This window comes from Cherax quadricarinatus, chromosome 29 (assembly GCF_038502225.1).
Source record: "Cherax quadricarinatus isolate ZL_2023a chromosome 29, ASM3850222v1, whole genome shotgun sequence".
NCBI lineage: Eukaryota > Metazoa > Arthropoda > Malacostraca > Decapoda > Parastacidae > Cherax > Cherax quadricarinatus.
In genome coordinates, this window is record NC_091320.1 from 36619455 (window position 1) to 36642518 (window position 23064).

General features: G+C 43.2%; 1 protein-coding gene across 2 annotated transcripts in view; it reads left to right on the forward strand.

The window, feature by feature from the left end:
- The first annotated feature begins 13368 nt into the window (after positions 1-13368).
- Gprk2 (G protein-coupled receptor kinase 2) overlaps positions 13369-23064 on the forward strand; it is a 78715-nt gene continuing 69019 nt past the window's right edge. For both annotated transcript variants that reach the window (XM_053779310.2, XM_070089746.1), the window contains exon 1: positions 13369-13537. In XM_053779310.2, coding sequence (XP_053635285.2) covers positions 13486-13537 — 52 coding nt within the window. In that variant the 5' untranslated portion in view covers positions 13369-13485. The remainder of the gene's footprint in view (positions 13538-23064) is intronic.

Below are 23064 nucleotides of genomic sequence, written 5' to 3' on the forward strand. Positions count from 1 at the left end.
CACACGAGCTTTTAAATCCCTGCACAAAATTCAATTTTAACCAGCAAATAATAGAGCCTACTAGACTGGAGAATACACTAGACCTCATCTTCACTAACAATGATGATCTGATACGAAATGTCACCATATCAAAAACAATATACTCAGATCACAACATAATTGAGGTTCAGACATGTATGCGCGGAGCCCCAGACCGACATAATGCGATTAGTCACGAGGGAGCATTCACCAAATTCAACTTCAATAACAAAAACATAAAGTGGGACCAAGTAAACCAAGTCCTAACCGATATAAGCTGGGAAGATATGCTAAGCAACACAGACCATAACTTATGCCTAGAACAGATTAACTCGGTGGCACTCGATGTATGCACAAGGCTTATTCCTCTAAGAAAAAGGAAGAGTAGATGTAAAATAGAAAGAGACAGGCGCTCCCTTTACAGGCGTGTTTAACTTCTGATACACCAATTTAATGACTGCAGACACGCACTGACACATAATAAACACATTAAAACGCTGGTAACTCCAGAAGCTGGGCCTAGTGTGTGACCTTGAGAAGTTGAGTGTGTTTATTACGGCCAGGGGTGTACCACTCTCACCTATATTTACATCAACACAAGTGTATTCTAAGTGATAAAGTGTACACTTGGTGTACTTGGTAACACTTGTCATACATAGTAACGCGTGTGTAAGTGAGATTGTTTAGGTACTGGTTCATCTATCTACAGCTGCACACTTATGCTTGCATACATGTATAACATAGTAACGTGTGAGTTACCCAGGATGGACCAAGGAAGTCAACCAGAGTGATTTATCTCATTGTCATTGTAACATTACCTAGTTTTTTTTTTTTTTTTTTTTTTTTTAGTAATACTGTTTACAATCTATGGTTGGGGTAAGAGGTTGTCTTCAGCATTCATTGTGATGTCTGCTATATTATTATTTCAGTGAGGAACATTAGGTGGCAGTAGCCTGAACTAACTCAAGTGGAAGTTATCATTGAATCTGAACCTCTTGTTTAATGTGATGTATGATAGAATTCTAATTTTATGCTCAATATTACCTACTTTCTCTCTCTCTCTCTCTCTCTCTCTCTCTCTCTCTCTCTCTCTCTCTCTCTCTCTCTCTCTCTCTCTCTTTTCATCTTTGTAATTTGTGATAAGGTGTAAGACCTCGCCTGTACCATCCATTATATCATTATATGTACCATATTATTAACACACATACAAGAGGTCTCTGAGTGTGTTTTTGGTGGGGTGTGTGTCGTATTGAGTGGTGGTGGTCTGGGTTGAGTATGGTTGGAGGTGTTCATTGAACTTGAGCACTTGTGTCTTGTGATCTATTTTGGACTTCTGACTTTGTAGTGAATATTTGCTCTTGCATAAGCTATAAGGGAAAGATAAGCGAGGAATTCTTGTGTTGTGAGTCTTACACCAGATATCATCACAGGCAAACATGGCAACTGTCACAGAGGAACCTATTTCTGCAGGTGATGGAAATGATGATAGCTTCCAGACCTTTAAAAGTAAACAAAAGAGAAAAAGTGAGAAAGGGCTAGAGCGTCGACGTAGTCAGACTCACTTGACTCGTACATAATGTGACACTAAACGTCCTTGGTGCACAGAGGCTGCAAGAAGTCTTTCTTCAAAGGAAGAATGTGTTAAGCTGAACTTCCCTGACAACACCCCGCTGCCTGCTAAGTGTGCGTGGCTAATGGAAGCTGTAAACAAGCATCCTAACTCAAGGATCCAATTTAGGAAAAACACACACAACTTTGTGTTTGTGGAACAGAATGCAGAACTGATCAGTGATCTACTTAGTACACCTTATGGGGATATTAAGCTGCTCCGACCTCCATCAGACACTCACCACTTTAAAAAATGGGTCAGTATCATAATCTTTGGATACCCTCTCTGCATGGACCCATCCCATTTGACTCTCAGTGAGCATATCATCAAGCCTAAAAGACTTAAAGGAAAATCCCAAATTATTGCCAGTTGGGTGGGTCCTGTGCCCCTCCCCCGGAATATCTGGGTGCATGGTTTACGTTTCCTAAACATCGAAGTGTACCTACCCCCTAAACGTAGGTGTTACAAATGCCAGCACTATGGCCATGTTTCAGTAGACTGTGGAATACTACATTCTTGGTGTGGTAAGTGTGCTGGGAAACATTCCACTAGAGAATGCACAGTAGGCCCTGACAGCCAAAAATTTAAGTGTATTAACTGTAAAGAAGTTGGGGTTACAATTTCCCACAAGGACTGCAGTCAGAACCCAAACAACCTTCGATGTAAACCTGATAACAGTCCTTTAATGGTAACTGAGGATGAGGCCATCCAGTCTACCACAGCCAGATCTGAGACTGAACCTCTGCAAAGTATGCAAGAACCCCACCTCACTGCAAATGATTCTGGTGACACCAGAATGCCATCACACACACCAGCTGTGGAGGAGCTAGCCATCCCTGCTAGCACATATGGAACTACTGGTCTGCCACTACAGATACCTATGGCTACACCTGAATATGGGGATGAGTTTGTCATTTCTCCCAATACACACAACTACAACAGTCAGACGGACACCACACAGGTAACCCCCCTGGAAAGTGGAGATGAGTCAGATGCACAGGACCTACCTGCAATGAATGATGAAACAGAGAACACTAATGTAACCATGGTACCTGTTAAGGTGATAGGCGTTAAAGAAAGCACTAACCCAGAAGTGCCATCCTCCGGAGAGGCATTGGATTCGCCTGACCTTCCTCATATTATAACAAATTTCCAGAAAAAAATTGAGCATCTTGAACAGATCCTGACAAGTTTAATAAATATATGTAATCAGGATGATGCTCTTGAGCATGGTGATGATGTCAAAAGTGCAGCAATCTCCGTTCAGCTTCCAGCAATTTGTGAGAAAGAAGCCCATGACTCTTGCCTTCAAGACTTGCCTTTTAACTGGCTGCCAAGATGCCGAAAAATGCTTAAAAATAAAGGTCCTGAAGATAAAGACGTACAAACTATGCTATTTGCTCTTAAGTGTCTGCACACTGTAGTCAAAGCATAATAGTTTTACCATCTTATGAGCAAGAGATTGTAATAACTCACTACAATGGATACATTACAAATCTTTTCATGGAACATTGCTTCCATCAGGAAGCGGTTGCCTGACTTACATCATATTAGTGCAACCAAGAATATTGATGTCATCTGTTTGCAGGAATGTAGATTGAAAGATGGAGCACCTCCACCAAACTTGCCTGGATATGCAGCTTATAACCTAAGGTCAACCAACTGTTGTGTGATGTATGTCAGAAAGAACTTGCCACATTCACTCCTTTCCTTGCAGAGTCGAGTTAACATGCAGTATCATGGTGTCAAAGTATATGCAGGCGATTTTTCCATAAACATTTTTAATCTCTATGCCCCAGCGAACCAGCTTCGACCTGATGCTTTACCAGATCGCATCAATAGTGAACCTACCATCATTCTTGGAGATTTTAATGCCAGACATAAAAATATTGGTGGGTCTATAACAAACACCAATGGAACTAAACTAGTGAGATTGCTAAATGAGCATGATAATGTTCGAATTGTGGGCACTACTGAGCCTACTCACATATATGGTGGCATACTAGATCTGTGTCTTGGATTTAATACATCATATACGATGCATGACTCTGTCATAGTTGATGATCTTCTATCTGATCACTTCCCAAGACTAACAACTGTCAATCTTGATCACATCTCCAGCAATCAAGGAGCTAAATACAGAAGGATGAAACTTATTCTCAAACCAGAACACAGAGACAACTTTATTAACTACTTGGATCAATGGTATAAGAATTACGAGCCCATTGGCACACAAAAATTTAATGATGATTTAATTACCACTATTGAGAGTGTTCTCACAGATCAAGTGGGCAAGAATAGGAAACAAAGACCCTCCACTATAAATAACAATAAAAACCAATGTAAATACTATAATGATCCACAGCTACGCAATCTAACACATGCAGCTAGGAGGATTGGTGAAGCATACCGTGAATGTAGAACCCCAGACCTGCTCAGAACGTTCCAAGCTGCACTAACAAATGCAAGGAATAGAAAGGAAGAACTTAGGCAACAGGAATGGGAACAGTTTGTTAGTGGATTAAATAGGTCCACCCCTTTGAGTTTGGCTTGGAAAGGTATAAATAAAATAACCAGGAAAAAGACTGGCAATGTTGTTCATCCCTTTCCTCTTGAAAAAGCAAATGACTTCATAAATGACTGGTCCAAAACATCCAGGCATGAAAGCCTTCCATCTCATATTAGAAAAAATTTAGAGAGTACTTCTGAAGAAATGTTGAAACTGATTAATTTTATGAGCCAAAATATTGATGAGAGTGATTGCCTCTTTACCGAGTATGAATTAGATAATGCATTAACCAAAGGTCGATCAACTGCTCCTGGAGAGGATGGTATAACCTATGATATTCTCAGAACTCTAAGGCACGTGCCTGATAACCCTTTGTTGGCACTGTATAATCTCAGTTACATTGAGGGCGTTCTTCCTACTTCCTGGACCAATAGTCTCATTGTGCCTATCCCTAAGCCCCAACAGCCTGATACATTTAGGCCGATCTCCTTAACTAGTTGTCTTTGTAAAACTTTTGAAAGAATGATGCTTAACAGACTGTACTACAGAATCAGACACCAACTTTCCCCCTACCTCTATGGGTTCATGAAAGGTAAAAGTGTGCAGAACTGTATTTCCACCTTTCTCACTGCACACACCTCTACTAGTTTTACCACTTTTCTTGATCTAAAATCTGCATTTGATATTGCGAACAGAACCGTTATACTACATGAACTAGCCAAAATGAATATTGGTGGTAGCTTACTCTGCTGGATAATAGGATACCTGTCAAATAGAGTATCCTCTGTCCTTTACCAAGGCTTCAGAAGTGATTCTAAAGAAATGTCTTTAGGTACACTGCAGGGAGGACAGGGAGGAGTTCTTAGTCCCATGCTATTTAATATTCTGATTAATGCTCTCCTAAATGCTCTACCTGCCTCACCTAAACATATAGCTATAAGCTATGCTGATGATATCATGATCCATACAACAGGGCATAAGAAGATGAATACCATTCTTAATGAAGTTCAAGCAATTTGTAATCGACTAGGCCTCATAATATCTTCCTCTAAAACAAAGATATTAACAAGCAAACGACATCCCCCACTCATCTATTTGCAGGGTGAAATCATTAGCTACGTTAAAACTTACAGATATCTTGGTGTAGATGTACCCTTTAACAAATCCACTATACCACAACTAAACAAGAAATGCAAAGCTAGGCTAAATGCTCTCAAAGCTGTTGCTGGCTACAATCCCAACTATGGTGCTAATGTGAGAATCGTGAGAATGATGTACATAGCCTATGTTAGGTCCTTAATTGATTATGCTGCTCCCATATTGATATTAGCTAGAGAAAGTTCTCTCCGACCCTTGGAGTTAATGCAAAATGAAGCTCTCAGGATTATTCTTGGCTGTCCCAGATCTACAAAAGTTCTTAACATGAGGAAGGAGCTTGGTATTTCTAGTATCAGTGATAGGATTGTTGAAATTAACACTGTACTCGGTATTAGAATGTTGAGAAACGAACCAGACACTGTCACAGTGAATCTTACCAAGTGTCTAGAGGTAAATACACACAGATCTAAATGGATTGTGAAAACGTGCAATTGCATTAAGTTTTATAACCTACATGAACTGTATCACTGTGGGCAACAAGAGCATTTCACCGCTCCATGGAAGATGTGTTCATTTAATATCACATACCTACAAGTCCCTCCCAAGAAGCTCATTGCTAGTAATCCCTTCCTTAAATCTCTTCCTTAAATCTCTTGTTAGAGCAACTGCCCAAGAAGAAATTTCTCACCTAGCTGGTAGTAATAAGTTATCACAAGTTATATACACTGATGGCTCTAAACAGGAGTCTTCTTGCAGGGCTGCATCTGCTCTTGTTGCCACCTCCCTAGTTAAGAACGATAATAAATTTGTTGAGTTAGGCATAAGAATTAACAACTGGGCGTCTACACTGCAAACTGAATTGTTTGTGTATGTTTGCAATCCTAATGACGCTAAAGCTAACCTATGACACTGAGCTTGACTCTATCATCATTACTGATTCTATGTCATCATTGAAGGCTCTTGACTCATATAATGACTCCAACAACATGCTCATTGGGGAAGCCAGGTATAGATACTCAAAAATTAGGGACAAAGGAATTAATGTACAATTGCTATGGATCCCATCACACATTGGATTGCTCCTTCATGATAAAGTTGATATGTTAGCCAAGAAGAGTACCCAGAAGGAGAATATAGAATATAACTTTGGTATAACTGTGTCTAGCATTAGGAATAATATTAGGAGAGAAGTAAATAATGAAAATGATTGTTATAGGAATGCAGTTAGAAGCCTGAGTAGATCTATAACCCACTATGATAACATGAACGTAGATAAGTATGTTTATGGAGTAACTTGCAATGTGAACAGACTGACTGATGTTGTAGTGGCCAGGCTTAGGCTTGGTTACAAGTACTGACTGACGTTGTAGTGGCCAGACTTAGGCTTGGTTACAAGTACTGACTGATGTTGTAGTGGCCAGACTTAGGCTTGGTTACAAGTACTGACTGATGTTGTAGTGGCCAGACTTAGGCTTGGTTACAAGTACTGACTGATGTTGTAGTGGCCAGGCTTAGGCTTGGTTACAAGTACTGACTGATGTTGTAGTGGCCAGGCTTAGGCTTGGTTACAAGTACTGACTGATGTTGTAGTGGCCAGGCTTAGGCTTGGTTACAAGTACTGACTGATGTTGTAGTGGCCAGGCTTAGGCTTGGTTACAAGTACTTCTGGCAGTTTGGGAGACACACAGACGATGATCAAACTAAATGTAAATTATGTGATCAGGCATATGGTCACTCTCTTGAACACTATGTGCTTAATTGTCCACTTATTGAGGAATACAGAGACAGACAGTATAATAACCTATGTGACATGTCAAGATATCTTATTAATGAAAATAAGATACCAGATATACTAAGCAAATTTCCTAAATTTGCTTGTAACAGATAAGTGAACTATATATATGTAGATATAAATCCATATGTATTCCTGTTAACCCTTTGGGGCCTAGTTCCTAGGCCTTTTGTGTATCCATATGCTCTCGCGCTACCGTCCACAGGATGGATATGGGGTGCACAATAAACTAGCCACTTCGGTGGCAAAATCTAAAAATCTAATCTTTACAGGCGACGGAAAAGAATAACAGAGCGGATAAAAGAGGTCAATATATCTGAAATGCGTAGGGAGTCACTGGTCAGAGAAATAGCAAGCATTGAACTTAAGCTAAAGGAATCTTATAGGAGTCAGAAATCGCGGGAAGAACTAAAAGCCATAAATGAAATCGAAAGAAACCCAAAGTATTTCTTTTCTTATGCCAAATCAAAGTCGAGAACAACGTCCAGTATTGGGCCCCTACTTAAACAAGATGGGTCCTACACAGATGACAGCAAGGAAATGAGTGAGCTACTCAAGTCCCAATGACTCAGTTTTTAGCAAGCCGCTAACCAGACTGAGAGTCGAAGATCAAAATTAATTTTTTTATAAGAGAGCCACAGAATTTGGTTAACACAAGCCTATCTGTTATTATCCTGACGCCAAATGACTTCGAACAGGCGATAAATGACATGCCCATGCACTCTGTCCCAGGGCCAGACTCATGGAACTCCGTGTTCATCAAGAACTCGCGATAGGGGCTATCGCGAGCTTTTACCATCCTATGGAGAGGGAGCATGGACACGGGGGTCGTCCCACAGTTACTAAAAACAACAGACAGAGCCCCACTCCACAAAGGGGGCAGTAAAGCAATAGCAAAGAACTACAGACCGATTGCACTAACATCCCATATCATAAAAATCTTTGAAAGGGTCCTAAGAAGCAAGATCACCACCTATGTAGATACCCATCAATTACACAACCCAGAGCAACATGGGTTTAGAACAGGTCGCTCCTGTCTGTCCCAACTACTGGATCACTACGACAAGGTCCTAGATGCACTAGAAGACAAAAAGAATGCATATGTAATATATACAAGTGTGACCATGGCTTAATAGCGCACAAAATGCGTGCTAAGGGAATAACAGGAAAAGTTGGTAGATGAATCTATAATTGCCTCACAAACAGAACACAGAGAGTAGTAGTCAACAGAGTAAAGTCTGAGGCAGCTACGGTGAAAAGCTCTGTTCCACAAGGCACAGTACTCGCTCCCATCTTGTTTCTCATCCTCATATCTGACATAGACAAGGATGTCAGCCACAGCACCGTGTCTTCCTTTGCAGATGACACCCGAATCTGCATGACAGTGTCTTCCATTGCAGACACTGCAAGGCTCCAGGCGGACATCAACGAAATCTTTCAGTGGGCTGCAGAAAACAATATGAAGTTCAACGATGAGAAATTTCGATTACTCAGATATGGTAAACATGAGGGAATTAAAACTTCATCAGAGTACAAAACAAATTCCGGCCACAAAATAGAGCGAAAAACCAACGTCAAAGACCTGGGAGTGATCATGTCGGAGGATCTCACCTTCAAGGACCATAACATTGTGTCAATCGCATCTGCTAGAAAAATGACAGGGTGGATAATGAGAACCTTCAAAACTAGGGATGCCAAGCCCATGATGACACTCTTCAGGTCGCTTGTTCTATCTAGGCTGGAATATTGCTGCACACTAACAGTACCTTTCAAGGCAGGTAAAATTGCTGACCTAGAAAATGTACAGAGAACCTTCACGGCGCACATAACGGAGATAAAACACCTCAATTACTGGGAGCGCTTGAAGTTCCTGAACCTGTACTCCTTGGAAAGCAGGCGGGAGAGATACATGATTATATACACCTGGAAAATCCTAGAGGGACTAGTACCGGACTTGCACACGAAAATCACTCACAACGAAAAGCATGGGTGTCACTAGCACGTTAAGAGACAATACAATAAGTGTCAGGGGCCCGAGACTGTTCAACTGCCTCCCAGCAGGCGCTGGACAAGCACCTAAAGTCGGTACCTGACCAGCAGGGCTGTGGCTCGTACGCTGGATTGCGTGCAGCCAGCAGTAACAGCTTGGTTGATCATGCTATGATCCACCAGGAGGCCTGGTCACAGACCGGACCGAGGGGGCGTTGACCCCCGGTACTCTCTCCAGGTAAACTCCAGGTAATGCCCTCCAAGTAGGCAGGTAAGCTTGTATTATCAATGGAATACATTAATGCTATATCATCAATTATAGGCTATATTGCACCTGTTTTTTAATTAGAACAAACAGTTTAGAAAAAAATACAGAACGACGATGCTACGAGAGAATAATTATAATATCAAGAGAACTGCAATGACGTCATTAAGCCTACTGAATATTCATTTATAAGACTGGTCAAAGCAACATTTTTCTAAAAGTCCTCAAGTTTAGTATATATAACTTGAATTCATTATTTATAGCTATTTCTTTGATTCTGTAATAAGGTGACCAGATATGTCATTCAAATATTGTTTTTTTTCTTTGACAATACCTGGAGGGTGTTTCGGTTGTCAACGCCCCCACGACCCAGTTTATGACCAGGCCTTGAGGTGGATCAGGGCGTGATCAACCAGGCTGTTACTGTTGGCCGCATGCAAACCGACGTACGAATCACAGCCCGGCTGGTCAGGTACTGACTTTAGGTACCTTTCCGGCTCCCTCTTGAAGACAACCAGGAGTCTATTGGTAATCCCCTTTATGTATGCTGTGAGGCAGTCGAGCAGTCTTTGGCCCCTGACACTTGTTGTGTTGTGTCTTGGTGTACTCGTGGCTTCCCTGCTTCTCATGAGGGGGATGTTGCACCGCCTGCCGAGTCTTTTGCTTTCGTAGGTGTCCCGTAGCTGGATTGCTGGCGCACTCAGCTCCCACACTGAGGTCCGGGAGTCTATCCCCGGTACGGGTGGAAACATTAGGACGTGTTTCTTTAAGGTATCTGCTGTTAATGTTCACCTGTCAGTAAAGCAGGTACCTGGGTGTTAGTCGACTGATGTGGATCACATCCTAGGGACAAAACTGACCTAATTTGACCGAAATGCTCTGTATAACAAGGTATTTCTATATACTAGTATGTCATTGATGTCAGCTAGGCCTGTATACCTTGTACATGTACTTGTAGAAATAAAGATTATTATTATTATTATTATTATTATTATTATTATTATTATTATTATTATTATTATTATTATTAGGGAGCGATTTCCGTGTGCAGATTTGGGTCTTATCCCTTTAGGATTTCCCAAGCTTATATTATACTGCATCTTTTTTGCCTGCGTTCCAAGGTGTACAGGTCAAGGGCCTTCAACCGTTCCCAGAAGATCTTTATTATACTTATACGCGCAGTGAAAGCTCTCTGCATGTTCTCCAGGTCTGAAATTTTGCCTGCCTTGAAAGGGCCATTAGTGTGCAGTAATATTCCAGCTTAGAGAGAACAACCAATTTGAAGAGAATCATCATTGACTTGGCATCACTAATTATGAAGATTCTCATTATCCATCGCATCATTTTCCTAACAGAAGTGGTTGAGACATTGTTGTGATCTTCGAAAGTGAGATTCTCTGACATTTTCACTTCCAGGTCTTTCACATTAGTTTTTCGCTCTATCGTGTGGTTGGAATTTGTTTTTATACTTCTACCCAATATTTATTTCCTCAATCTTTCCATGGCGGAGTAATTGAAATTTGTCTTCATTTAAAGACTTGGTTAATGTCCGCTTGAAGATCTGTAGTGTCTTCAATGGATGACACTGTCATGCAAATTCTGGTATCGTCAGTGACGCAGGACACAGTGCTGTGGCTTATATCTGTCTATGTCAGATATGAGTATGAGGAGAAGGATCGAAGCGAGAACTCTTTAGGAAGTTATAGATCCATCTACCCACTTTGCCTGTTATTACTTTATCACGCATATTGTGCACTATTACACCATGGTCACTCTTGTCGAAGGCTTACGCAAAGTCTGTGTATACAACACCTGCATTTTGTTTCTCCTCAAGTGTGTCAAAGTAGCCGTGAGAGGAAGGAGCGACTTGCTCTAAACCCGTGCTGCCCTAGGTTGTGCAATTACTAAATATATTTTAGATAAATTTGCAATAATTTAATAATAAACAAACACAATGAAATATATATATATATATATATATATATATATATATATATATATATATATATATATATATATATATATATATATATATATATATATATATATATATATATATTATTGCATACACAAATTTTCGCTTGCCTTATTCGGTAAGAAGAGCGTTGCTATTTAAGCCAAAATCGCATGCTTTACCTATTCGTCACGACATATATATATATATATATATATATATATATATATATATATATATATATATATATATATATATATATATATATATATATATATATATATAGAGAGAGAGACAGAGAGAGAGAGAGAGAGAGAGGGAGGGGTTGATAAATTAGACACATGTGCAACTCTTGGGTATCTTTATTGAGGAAACGTTTCGCTACACAGTGGCTTCATCAGTCCATACAAAGGAGAATCTTGAAGAACAGGAGGAGAATGAGGTAATCAGTCCCTCAACCTTGAGTCGATGTGTTCAGTCCATCAATCTTGAATAGAATACGGCATACGTGCGGAGAAGGAGCTTATGAACCGTTGGCAGGAGAGGTGCAGCAGTCATAGGTCGTGTAACATTTGTTCAATGTTGAAGTAGGTCATGCCCAAGAATTAGGCAAGCGAAGAATTCCCAAGTATTAAGATCCCAAGAAGTTGCAGTGTCTGACAGGTTTGTAGATGAATGGTTCAGAGAACCGACATGTTGATAAATTAGACACATGTGCAACTCTTGGGTATCTTTATTGAGGAAACGTTTCGCCACACAGTGGCTTCATCAGTCCATACAAAGGAGAATCTTGAAGAAGGGGGTTACACATGCGGTGTATACACATACCCGGAGTATATCATACACATACGCGGTGTAGACATATATGCAATGTATACCATACACACGTGGTGTATACCATACACGTGGTGTATACCATACACACGCGGTGTATACCATACACACGCGGTGTATATCTTACACGCGGTGTATATCTTACACGCGGTGTATATCTTACATATACGCGGTGTATATCTTACATATACGCGGTGTATATCTTACATATACGCGGTGTATATCTTACATATACGCGGTGTATATCTTACATATACGCGGTGTATATCTTACATATACGCGGTGTATATCTTACATATACGCGATGTATATCTTACATATACGCGGTGTATATCTTACATATACGCGATGTATATCTTACATATACGCGGTGTATATCTTACATATACGCGGTGTATACCATACACGCGGTGTGTATGGTTGATCAGACCCCGATCCATGAGGCCTGGTCTCAGACCGGGCCGCGGGGGCGTTGACCCCTGAAACCCTCTCCAGGTAAACCATACACACGCGGTGTATACATACACACGCGGTGTATACGTACACACCCGGTGTCTACATACACACGCGGTGTATACATACACGCGGTGTATACCATACACTGGCAGCCTCACTGTTGTATTGACTCTGCCTGGCCAGGACTACCAACCATAACATTCATCTCTCTCCTAAACTTCAATTGATAAAATTCTCCTTCAGTGAGACCACCACCCAAAATAAATTATATTTTAAAGTAATTATAAATAAAACATCGATTTTTTATATATAAATAAACTGTAATATATTGAATTGTAACTTGCTTACTTACCTATTCGCGTAAATTACAATATTATTAGAGAAATGTGTAAATACGTGTTCAGGATTAATTTGTATTGTTTTATTGATTTCTGACGATTTCTGGTTTATTTGAGGATTTATTAATTATTTGGATAAGATAACATTAGCTGTATGAAGCTTAAATATGCATCTGTTTTGTACGCAGTGATTTTGGTAATTTCTGCAGTACTTGGTGTAATGACGTGATTATTACGGGTATATGATTTATATTAATTATGAATATCAGAATAAAGAATAAATGAAAAACAGGAAATAATATTATTAGCTAGAAGATAGTGTTTAAATATTGATAAGAACTCTAATGGAAATAAGTCACATTGTTAGACTTTACAGGATCATCCTTGGTTAAGTTACACATGATGTGCTGGACTCTTGCAAAATAGTAAATTCATGAAGGGAGAATAAATGAAAAAAACTTAGTTATTCATGTAGTGTTTGAGGTAGTGAGGTAGAGAGGGTTGGCAGGCGTGAGAGCTCGCCATATTCCCCTGGTTCACCCCGCCCAAGTGTCGAGTTTTCTTTTGAATGGCTGAGGGTCAACATTGGCCCGAGGTGGTCATAAACTTTCAAACTGGAACTAATGGAATTAGAAAACATTGTAGCCAACACAGTGTACTTGAAAGCAAGGGAAGGTAAGCAGGGAGCGATGGCAGCCAGGGAGGCTGGAAGTGGTGGTTCTGACGTCCCCTCCAGCCTACTGTCATATTCTTGATGTAGTGTGGCACTCAGTGCCTGCCTAGGCCTACATGGCCCTCCTGGGGGTTGGGGCACACAGGTGCCTGGGGTAGGGGTCGCCCCTGGGTCAACCACTGCCCAGGAGAGTCAGCAACGTGGGGGAGATAGGTCATGGCAGGAGGCAAGTGGCAGCGGAAATTGTCCAGGATTGATGGAGCACCTGTCCAAGGTCGTCCCTTAATGTTGGAGGTGCTTGTAGTGTTGGAGGTGGTGCTTGTAATGTTGTAGGTGGTGCTTGTAGTGTTGGAGGTGGGGCTTGTAGTGTTGTAGGTGGTGCTTGTAGTGTTGGAGGTGGTGCTTGTAGTGTTGTAGGTGGTGCTTGTAGTGTTGTAGGTGGTGCTTGTAGTGTTGTAGGTGGTGCTTGTAGTGTTGTAGGTGGTGCTTGTAGTGTTGTAGGTGGTGCTTGTAGTGTTGGAGGTGGTGCTTGTAGTGTTGGAGGTGGTGCTTGTAGTGTTGTAGGTGGTGCTTGTAGTATTGTAGGTGGTGCTTATAGTGTTGTAGGTGGTGCTTGTAGTGTTGGAGGTGGTGCTTGTAGTGTTGGAGGTGGTGCTTGTAGTGTTGTACGTGGTGCTTGTAGTGTTGGTGCTTGTAGTGTTGGTGCTTGTAGTGTTTGTGCTTGTAGTGTTGTAGGTGGTGCTTGTAGTGTTGTACGTGGTGCTTGTAGTGTTGGAGGTAGTGCTTGTAGTGTACGTGGTGCTTGTAGTGTTTGTGCTTGTAGTGTTTGTGCTTGTAGTGTTTGTGCTTGTAGTGTTGTAGGTGGTGCTTGTAATGTTTGTGCTTGTAGTGTTTGTGCTTGTAGTGTTGTAGGTGGTGCTTGTAGTGTTGGTGCTTGTAGTGTTGTAGGTGGTGCTTGTAGTGTTGGAGGTGGTGCTTGTAGTGTTGGAGGTGGTGCTTGTAGTGTTGTAGGTGGTGCTTGTAGTGTTGTAGGTGGTACTTGTAGTGTTGGTGCTTGTAGTGTTTGTGCTTGTAGTGTTGGAGGTGGTGCTTGTAGTGTTGGTGCTTGTAGTGTTGTAGGTGGTGCTTGTAGTATTGTAGGTGGTGTTTGTAGTGTTGTAGGTGGTGTTTGTAGTGTTGTAGGTGGTGCTTGTAGTATTGTAGGTGGTGCTTGTAGTGTTGTAGGTGGTGCTTGTAGTGTTGTCGGTGGTGCTTGTAGTGTAGGTGGTGCTTGTAGTGTTGTAGGTGGTGCTTGTAGTGTTGTAGGTGGTGCTTGTAGTGTTGGTGCTTGTAGTGTAGGTGGTGCTTGTAGTGTTGTAGGTGGTGCTTGTAGTGTTGTAGGTGGTGCTTGTAGTGTTGTAGGTGGTGCTTGTAGTGTTGGAGGTGGTGCTTGTAGTGTTGGAGGTGGTGCTTGTAGTGTTGTAGGTGGTGCTTGTAGTGTTGGTGCTTGTAGTGTTTGTGCTTGTAGTGTTGGAGGTGGTGCTTGTAGTGTTGGAGGTGGTGCTTGTAGTGTTGGTGCTTGTAGTGTTGGTGCTTGTAGTGTTGTAGGTGATGCTTGTAGTGTTGGTGCTTGTAGTGTTGTAGGTGGTGCTTGTAGTGTTGTAGGTGGTGCTTGTGTTGTAGGTGCTTGTAGTGTTGTAGGTGGTGCTTGTAGTGTTGTAGGTGGTGCTTGTAGTGTTGGAGGTGGTGCTTGTAGTGTTGTAGGTGATGCTTGTAGTGTTGGTGCTTGTAGTGTTGTAGGTGGTGCTTGTAGTGTTGTAGGTGGTGCTTGTAGTGTTGTAGGTGGTGCTTGTAGTGTTGTAGGTGGTGCTTGTGGTGTAGGTGCTTGTAGTGTTGTAGGTGGTGCTTGTAGTGTTTGTGCTTGTAGTGTTGGTGGTGCTTGTAGTGTTGTAGGTGGTGCTTGTAGTGTTGGTGCTTGTAGTGTTGGTGCTTGTAGTGTTGGAGGTGGTGCTTGTAGTGTTGGTGCTTGTAGTGTTGTAGGTGGTGCTTGTAGTGTTGTAGGTGGTGCTTGTAGTGTTGTAGGTGGTGCTTGTAGTGTTGGAGGTGGTGCTTGTAGTGTTGGTGCTTGTAGTGTTGTAGGTAGTGCTTGTAGTGTTGGTGCTTGTAGTGTTGATGCTTGTAGTGTTGATGCTTGTAGTGTTGGTGCTTGTAGTGTTGTAGGTAGTGCTTGTGTTGGTGCTTGTAGTGTTGGAGGTGGTGCGTGTAGTGTTGTAGGGGGTGCTTTTAGTGTAGGTGGTGCTTGTAGTGTTGTAGGTGGTACTTGTAGTGTTATAGGTGGTGCTTGTAGTGTTGTAGGTGGTGCTTGTAGTGTAGGTGGTGCTTGTAGTGTTGGTGGTGCTTGTAGTGTTGTAGGTGGTGCTTGGAGTGTTCTTGGTGCTTGTAGTGTTGGAGGTGGTGCTTGTAGTGTTGGTGCTTGTAGTGTTGTAGGTGGTGCTTGTAGTGTTGGAGGTGGTGCTTGTAGTGTTGTAGGTGGTGCTTGTAGTGTTGGTGGTGCTTGTAGTGTTGGAGGTGGTGCTTGTAGTGTTTGAGGTGGTGCTTGTAGTGTTGTAGGTGGTGCTTGTAGTGTTGGTGCTTGTAGTGTTGGAGGTGGTGCTTGTAGTGTTGGTGCTTGTAGTGTAGGTGGTGCTTGTAGTGTTGTAGGTGGTGCTTGTAGTGTAGGTGGTGCTTGTAGCGTTGGTGCTTGTAGTGTTGTAGGTGGTGCTTGTAGTGTTGTAGGTGGTGCTTGTAGTGTTGGTGCTTGTAGTGTTGGAGGTGGTGCTTGTAGTGTTGTAGGTGGTGCTTATAGTGTTGGAGGTGGTGCTTGTAGTGTTGTAGGTGGTGCTTGTAGTGTTGGAGGTGGTGCTTGTAGTGTTGTAGGTGCTGCTTGTAGTGTAGGTTGTGCTTGTAGTGTTGGAGGTGGTGCTTGTAGCGTTGTAGGTGGTGCTTGTAGTGTAGGTGGTGCTTGTAGTGTTGGAGGTGGTGCTTGTAGTGTTGTAGGTGGTGCTTGTAGTGTTGGTGCTTGTAGCGTTGGTGCTTGTAGTGTTGGTGCTTGTAGTGTTGGAGGTGGTGCTTGTAGTGTTGTAGGTGATGCTTGTAGTGTTGTAGGTGGTGCTTGTAGTGTTGTAGGTGGTCCTTGTAGTGTTGAAGGTGGTGCTTGTAGTGTTGGAGGTGGTGCTTGTAGTGTTAGAGGTGGTGCTTGTAGTGTTGTAGATTGTGCTTGTAGTGTTGGAGGTGGTGCTTGTAGCGTCGTAGGTCGTGCTTGTAGTGTTGTAGGTGGTGCTTGTAGTGTTGTAGGTGGTGCTTGTAGCGTTGGAGGTGGTGCTTGTATTGGAGGTGGTGCTTGTAGTGTTGAAGGTTGTGCTTGTAGTGTTGGAGGTTGTGCTTGTAGTGTTGGAGGTTGTGCTTGTATTTGAGGTTGTGCTTGGTGTTGGAGGTGGTGCTTGTAGTGGTGCTTGTAGTGTTGGTGCTTGCAGTCTTGGAGGTTGTGCTTGTGTTGGAGGTGGTGCTTGTAGTGTTGGAGGTGGTGCTTGTAGTGTTGGAGGTGGTGCTTGTAGTGTTGGAGGTGGTGCTTGTAGTGTTGGAGGTGCTTTTAGTGTTGGTGGTGCTTGTGTTGGAGGTGGTGCTTGTAGTGTTGGTGATGGTGCTTGTAGTGATTGTGCTTGTAGTGTTGTAGGTGGTGCTTGTAGTGTTATAGGTGGTGCTTGCAGTGGTGGTGCTTGTAGTGTAGGTGGTGCTTGTAGTGTTGGTGGTGGTGCTTGTAGTATTGGTGGTGCTTGTAGTGTTGGAGGTGCGTGTATTGTTGGAGGTGGTGCTTGTAGTGTTGGTGGTGCTTGTAGTGTTGGAGGTGCTTGTAGTGTTGGAGGTGGTGCTTGTAGTGTTGGAGGTGGTGCTTGTAGTATTGGAGGTGGTGCCTGTAGTGTTGGTGCTTGTAGTGTTGGAGGTGGTGCTTGTAGTGTTGGAGGTAGTGCTTGTAGTGTTGATGGTGCTTGTAGTGTTGGTGGTGCTTGTAGTGTTGGTGGTGCTTGTAGTGATGGTGCTTGTAGTGTTGGTGGTGCTTGTAGTGATGGTGCTTGTAGTGTTGTAGGTGGTGCTTGTAGTGTTGGAGGTGCTTGTAGTGTTGGAGGTGGTGCTTGTAGTGGTGGTGCTTGTAGTGTAGGTGGTGCTTGTAGTGTTGGCGGTGGTGCTTGTAGCATTGGTGGTGGTGCTTGTAGTGTTGGAGGTGCTTGTATTGTTGGAGGTGGTGCTTGTAGTGTTGGTGCTTGTAGTGTTGGTGGTGCTTGTAGTGTTGGTGGTGCTTGTAGTGTTGGTGGTGCTTGTAATATTGGAGGTGGTGCCTGTAGTGTTGGTGCTTGTAGTGTTGGTGCTTGTAGTGTTGGAGGTGGTGCTTGTAGTGTTGATGGTGCTTGTAGTGGTGGTGCTTGTAGTGTTGGTGCTTTTAGTGTTGGACGTGATGTAATGTTGGAGGTGGTGCTTGTAGTGTTGGAGGTGGTGCTTGTAGTGTTGGAGGTGGTGCTTGTAGTGTTGGAGGTGGTGCTTGTATTGTTGGAGGTGGCACTTGTGTTGGAGGTGGTGCTTGTGTTGGAGGTGGTGCTTGTAGTATTGGAGGTGGTGCTTGTAGTGTTGGTGCTTGTAGTGTTTGAGGTAGTGCTTGTAGTGTTGGAGGTTGTGCTTGTATTGGAGGTGGTGCTAGTAGTGTTGGAGGTGGTGCTTAGTGTTGGAGGTGGTGCTTAGTGTTGGAGGTGGTGCTTGTAGTGTTGGAGGTGGTGCTTGTAGTGTTGGTGCTTGTAGTGCTGGAGGGGGTGCTTGTAGTGTTGGAGGTGGTGCTTGTATTGGAGGGGGTGCTTGTAGTGTTCTAGGTGGTGCTTGTAGTGTTGGTGGTGCTTGTGTTGAAGGTGGTGCTTGTGTTGGAGGTGGTGCTTGTAGTCTTGGTGCTTGTAGTATTGGAGGTGGTACTTGTAATGTTGGAGGTGCTTGTATTGTTGGAGGTGGTGCTTGAAGTGTTGGAGGTGGTGATTGTAGTGTTGAAGGTGGTTGTATTGTTGGAGGTTGTGATTGTAGAGTTGGAGGTGGTGCTTGTAGTGTTGGAGGTGGTTGTAGTGTTGGAGGTGGTGATTGTAGAGTTGGAGGTGGTGCTTGTAGTGTTGGAGGTGTGTTTGTGCTTGTAATGTTGGAAGTGGTGTTTGTAATGTTGGAGGTGGTGCTTGTAGTGTTGGAGGTGGTGCTTTTAGTGTTGGTGCTTATAATGTTGGAGATGGTGATTGTAGTGTTGGAGGTGGTGCTTGTAATGGAGGTGCTTGTAGTGTTTGAGGTGGTGCTTGTAATGGAGGTCTTGTAGTGGTGGTGCTTGTGTTGGAGGTGGTGCTTGTAGTGTTGGTGGTGCTTGTAGTGCTGGAGGGGGTGCTTGTAGTGTTGGAGGTGGTGCTTGTAGTGTTGGAGGTGGTGCTTGTATTGGAGGTGGTGCTTGTAGTGTTGGAGGTGGTGCTTGTAGTGTTGGAGGTGGTGCTTGTATTGGAGGTGGTGCTTGTAGTGTTGGAGGTGGTGCTTGTAGTGTTGGTGCTTGTGTTGGATGTGGTGCTTGTGTTAGAGGTGGTGCTTGTAGTGGAGGTGGTGCTTGTAGTGTTGGAGGTGGTGATTGTAGTGTTGGAGGTGGTGATTGTAGAGTTGGAGGTGGTGCTTGTATTGTTGGAGGTGGTTGTAGTGTTGGAGGTGGTGATTGTAGAGTTGGAGGTGGTCCTTGTAGTGTTGGAGGTGATGTGTTGGTGCTTGTAATGTTGGAAGTGGTGTTTGTAATGTTGGAGGTGGTGCTTGTAGTGTTGGAGGTGGTGCTTGTAGTGTTGGAGGTGGTGCTTGTAGTGTTGGAGGTGGTGCTTGTAGTGTTGGTGCTTATGTTGGAGATGGTGATTGTAGTGTTGGTGGTGGTGCTTGTAATGGAGGTGCTTGTAGTGTTGGTGGTGCTTGTAGTGCTGGAGGGGGTGTTTGTAGTGTTGAAGGTGGTGCTTGTAGTGTTGAAGGTGGTGCTTGTAGTGTTGGAGGTGGTGCTTGTAGTGTCGGAGGTGGTGCTTGTAGTGTTGGTCGCACTTGTAGTGTTGGAGGTGGTGCTTGTAGTGTTGGTGCTTGTTGGAGGTGGTGCTTGTGTTGGAGGTGGTGCTTGTGTTGGAGGTGGTGCTTGTAGTGGAGGTGGTGCTTGTAGTGTTGGATGTGGTGCTTGTTGTGTTGGAGGTGGTGCTTAAAGTGTTGGAGGTGGTGATTGTAGTGTTGAAGGTGGTTGTAGTGTTGGAGGTGGTGATTGTAGAGTTGGAGGTGATGCTTGTAATGTTGGAGGCGATGTGTTGGTGCTTGTAATGTTGGAAGTGGTGTTTGTAATGTTGGAGGTGGTGCTTGTAGTGTTGGAGGTTGTGCTTGTAGTGTGGTGGTGCTTGTAGTGTTGGTGCTTATGTTGGAGATGGTGATTGTAGTGTTGGAGGTGGTGCTTGTAATGGAGGTGCTTGTAGTGTTTGAGGTGGTGCTTGTAGTGTTGGAGGTGGTGCTTGTAATGGAGGTCTTGCAGTGGTAGTGCTTGTGTTGGAGGTGGTGCTTGTAGTGTTGGTGCTTGTAGTTCTGGAGGGGGCGCTTGTAGTGTTGAAGGTGGTGCTTGTAGTGTTGGTGCTTGTGTTGGAGGTGGTGCTTGTGTTGGAGGTGGTGCTTGTAGTGTTGGAGGTGGTGCTTATAGTGTTGGAGGTGGTGCTTGAAGTGTTGGAGGTGGTTGTAGTGTTGAAGGTGGTGATTGTAGAGTTGGAGGTGGTGCTTGAAGTGTTGGAGCTGGTGATTGTAGTGTTGGAGGTGGTGATTGTAGTGTTGGACGTGATGTAGTGTTGGTGCTTGTAATGTTGGAAGTGGTGTTTGTAATGTTGAAGGAGGTGCCGGTAATGTGGAGGTAGTGCTTGTGTTGGAGGTGGTGCTTGTAGTGTTGGAGGTGGTGCTTGTAGTATTGGAGGTGCTTGTAGTGAGGTTGTGCTTGTAGTGTTGGTGGTGGTTGTAGTGTTGGAGGTGTCGCTTTTAGTGTTGGAGGTTGTGCTTTTAATGGAGGAGGTGCTTGCAGTGTTGGAGGTGGTGCTTGTAATGTTGGAGGTGCCTGTAGTGTTGGTAGTGCTGTTGGAGGTAGTGCTTGTAGTGTTGGTGCTTGTAGTGTTGGAAGTGGTGCTTGTAGTGTTGGAGGTGGTGCTTGTAGTGTTGAAGGTGGTGCTTTTAGTGTTGGAGGTTGTGCTTTTAATCGAGGTGCTTGTAGTGTTGGAGGTGGTGCTTGTAATGTTGAAGGAGGTGCCGGTAGTGTTGGAGGTAGTGCTTGTGTTGGAGTTAGTGCTTGTAGTGTTGGAGGTGGTGCTTGTAATGGAGGAGGTGCTTGTAGTGTTTGTGCTTGTAGTGTTGGAGGTGGTGCTTGTAGCGTTGGTGGTGCTTAAGGTGTGCCTATAATGTTGCAGGAGGGGCTTGTAGTGTTGGTGCTTGTGGTGTTGGGGGAGGTGCTTGTAGTGCTGGAGATGCTTGTATTGGAAGTGCTTGTGGTGTTCGAGATGGTCCTTGTCGTATTTAAGTGCTTGTGGTGTTGGATGTGCTTGTATTGGAGGAGGTTCGTGTTGTGTTGGAGGGGCTTGTACTGTTGGAGATGCTTGTAGTGTTGTAGGTGCTTGTGGAGATGCTTGTAGTATTGGAGATGGTGCTTGTAGTGGTGGAGGTACTTGTAGTATTGGAAGTGCTTGTAGTGTTGGAGGAGGTGCTTGTGTAGGAGGTACTTGTGTTATAAGTACTTGTAGTGTAGGAGGTATTTGTAGTGTTGAACGTGCTTGTAATCTTCGGGGTGGTGTGTTGGAGGTGCTTGTGGAGGTGCTTGTAGTGCTGGAGGTGGTGCTTGTGGTGTTGGAAGTGGTGCTTTTAAGGATTTGCTTGTAGTGTTGGATGCAGTGCTTGTAAAGGTGAAGGTGCTTGCGGTTTTGCTTATAATGGTAGTGCTTGTAAGGGTAGAAGTGCTTGTAGTGTTGGTGCTTATAATGGTAAGGTGGTGCTTGTAGTGTTCTAGGTGTTTGTAGTGTTGGAGGTACTTGTCATTTTGGAAGTGGTGCTTGCAAAGGTGGAGGTGCTTGTAGTGTTGGTGCTCATAATGGAGGTGATGCTTGTAGTGTTGTAGATGCTTGAAGTTTTGAGGATGGTGCTTGTTAGAGGTGTTTGTGTTGGTGCTTGTATTGTTGGAGGTGGTGCTTGTAGTGTTGGAGGGGGTGTCTGTAAGAGAGGAAGTGCTTGTAATGTTGCTTATTAAGGTGCTGGTGTTTGTATAGTGCTGGATGTGGTCCTTGTTTGTGTTGGTGCTTATAATGGTGGAGGTGGTGCTTGTAGTGTTAGTGGTACTTGTAAGGGTGGAGGTGCTTGTAGTGTTGGAGGTAGTGCTTGTAGTGTTTGGAGGTGTTTATGATGTTTGTTGGACATGGTGCCTAGTGTTGGAGGTGGCACCTGTAGTGTTGGAGGTGGTGCTTGTAATGTTGGTGCTTGTAGTATTTGTGTGCTTGTAGTGTTGGTGCTAGTAGTATTGATGCTTATTGTGTTGGGGATACAGTGTTAAATATGTGCTTGTAATAATTATGTTTGTGTGTGTTATTTATGGGGCTTGTAGTGATGGTGATGCTTGGATTATTAGAAGTGGTACTTGTAGTATTGGAACTGGAATGTAGTGTTGGAGCTAGAACTTGCAGTGTTGGTGATGCAGTACAGGTGATGCTTGTAGTGTTGAGATCGTGCTTGTTGATGGTGCTTGTGGTATGGGAGATGGTGCTTCCAGTATTAGTCGTGCTTTTAGTGCTATTGCTTATAGTGTTGGTGATGCATTGTTGAAGATGGTACTTGTTGTGTTGTTGGTGCTAGTAATGTTAGTGAAGATTTTAGTGTTAATGCATGCAGTGTTGGAAGTGGTGCTTGTAATATTGGAGTTGGTCTTTGTAGTGATGGAGGTAGAATGTATCTGGTAAAATATACAGCATGCCAATGAGTGTGTGACTAGGCGGCCCAGTGAGGTGAACACTTCCAATACTAACACCCAGCAGTCTCCTGAGTGTAATTTATAGAAATAGACCTTTACATCGCAATTTGTACACAGCATGTATGTACCAGGAGGTGGAATAAAGTATTCTTGTCTGGTGGCAAGATTTCATGCAGCTTTCAATTAATGACCAAAAATGCTTTGCTTAATGCTGGGCTTTCTTTAGAATATGTAATACAATGTTTTTGAAAAACTGTAACCAACCTGTAACCATATAAATTGCAAAACCATCCAATTTAACCTCAGTGTATAACAAAATAAACATTTTTATCATAAGTATAATTGATAGGCATGAAACTCCATTAACCAATTAATTTACAAACTTGAAAGGACATGGGAAGGGTTCATTATAATTTAGTAATGTAAATATAAGTGTGAATGATCAGACTTGTCTAGTATAAACCACTTTAAGAAGATACCTGAGCTACAGAAAAGGAGTAAAAGGATTTC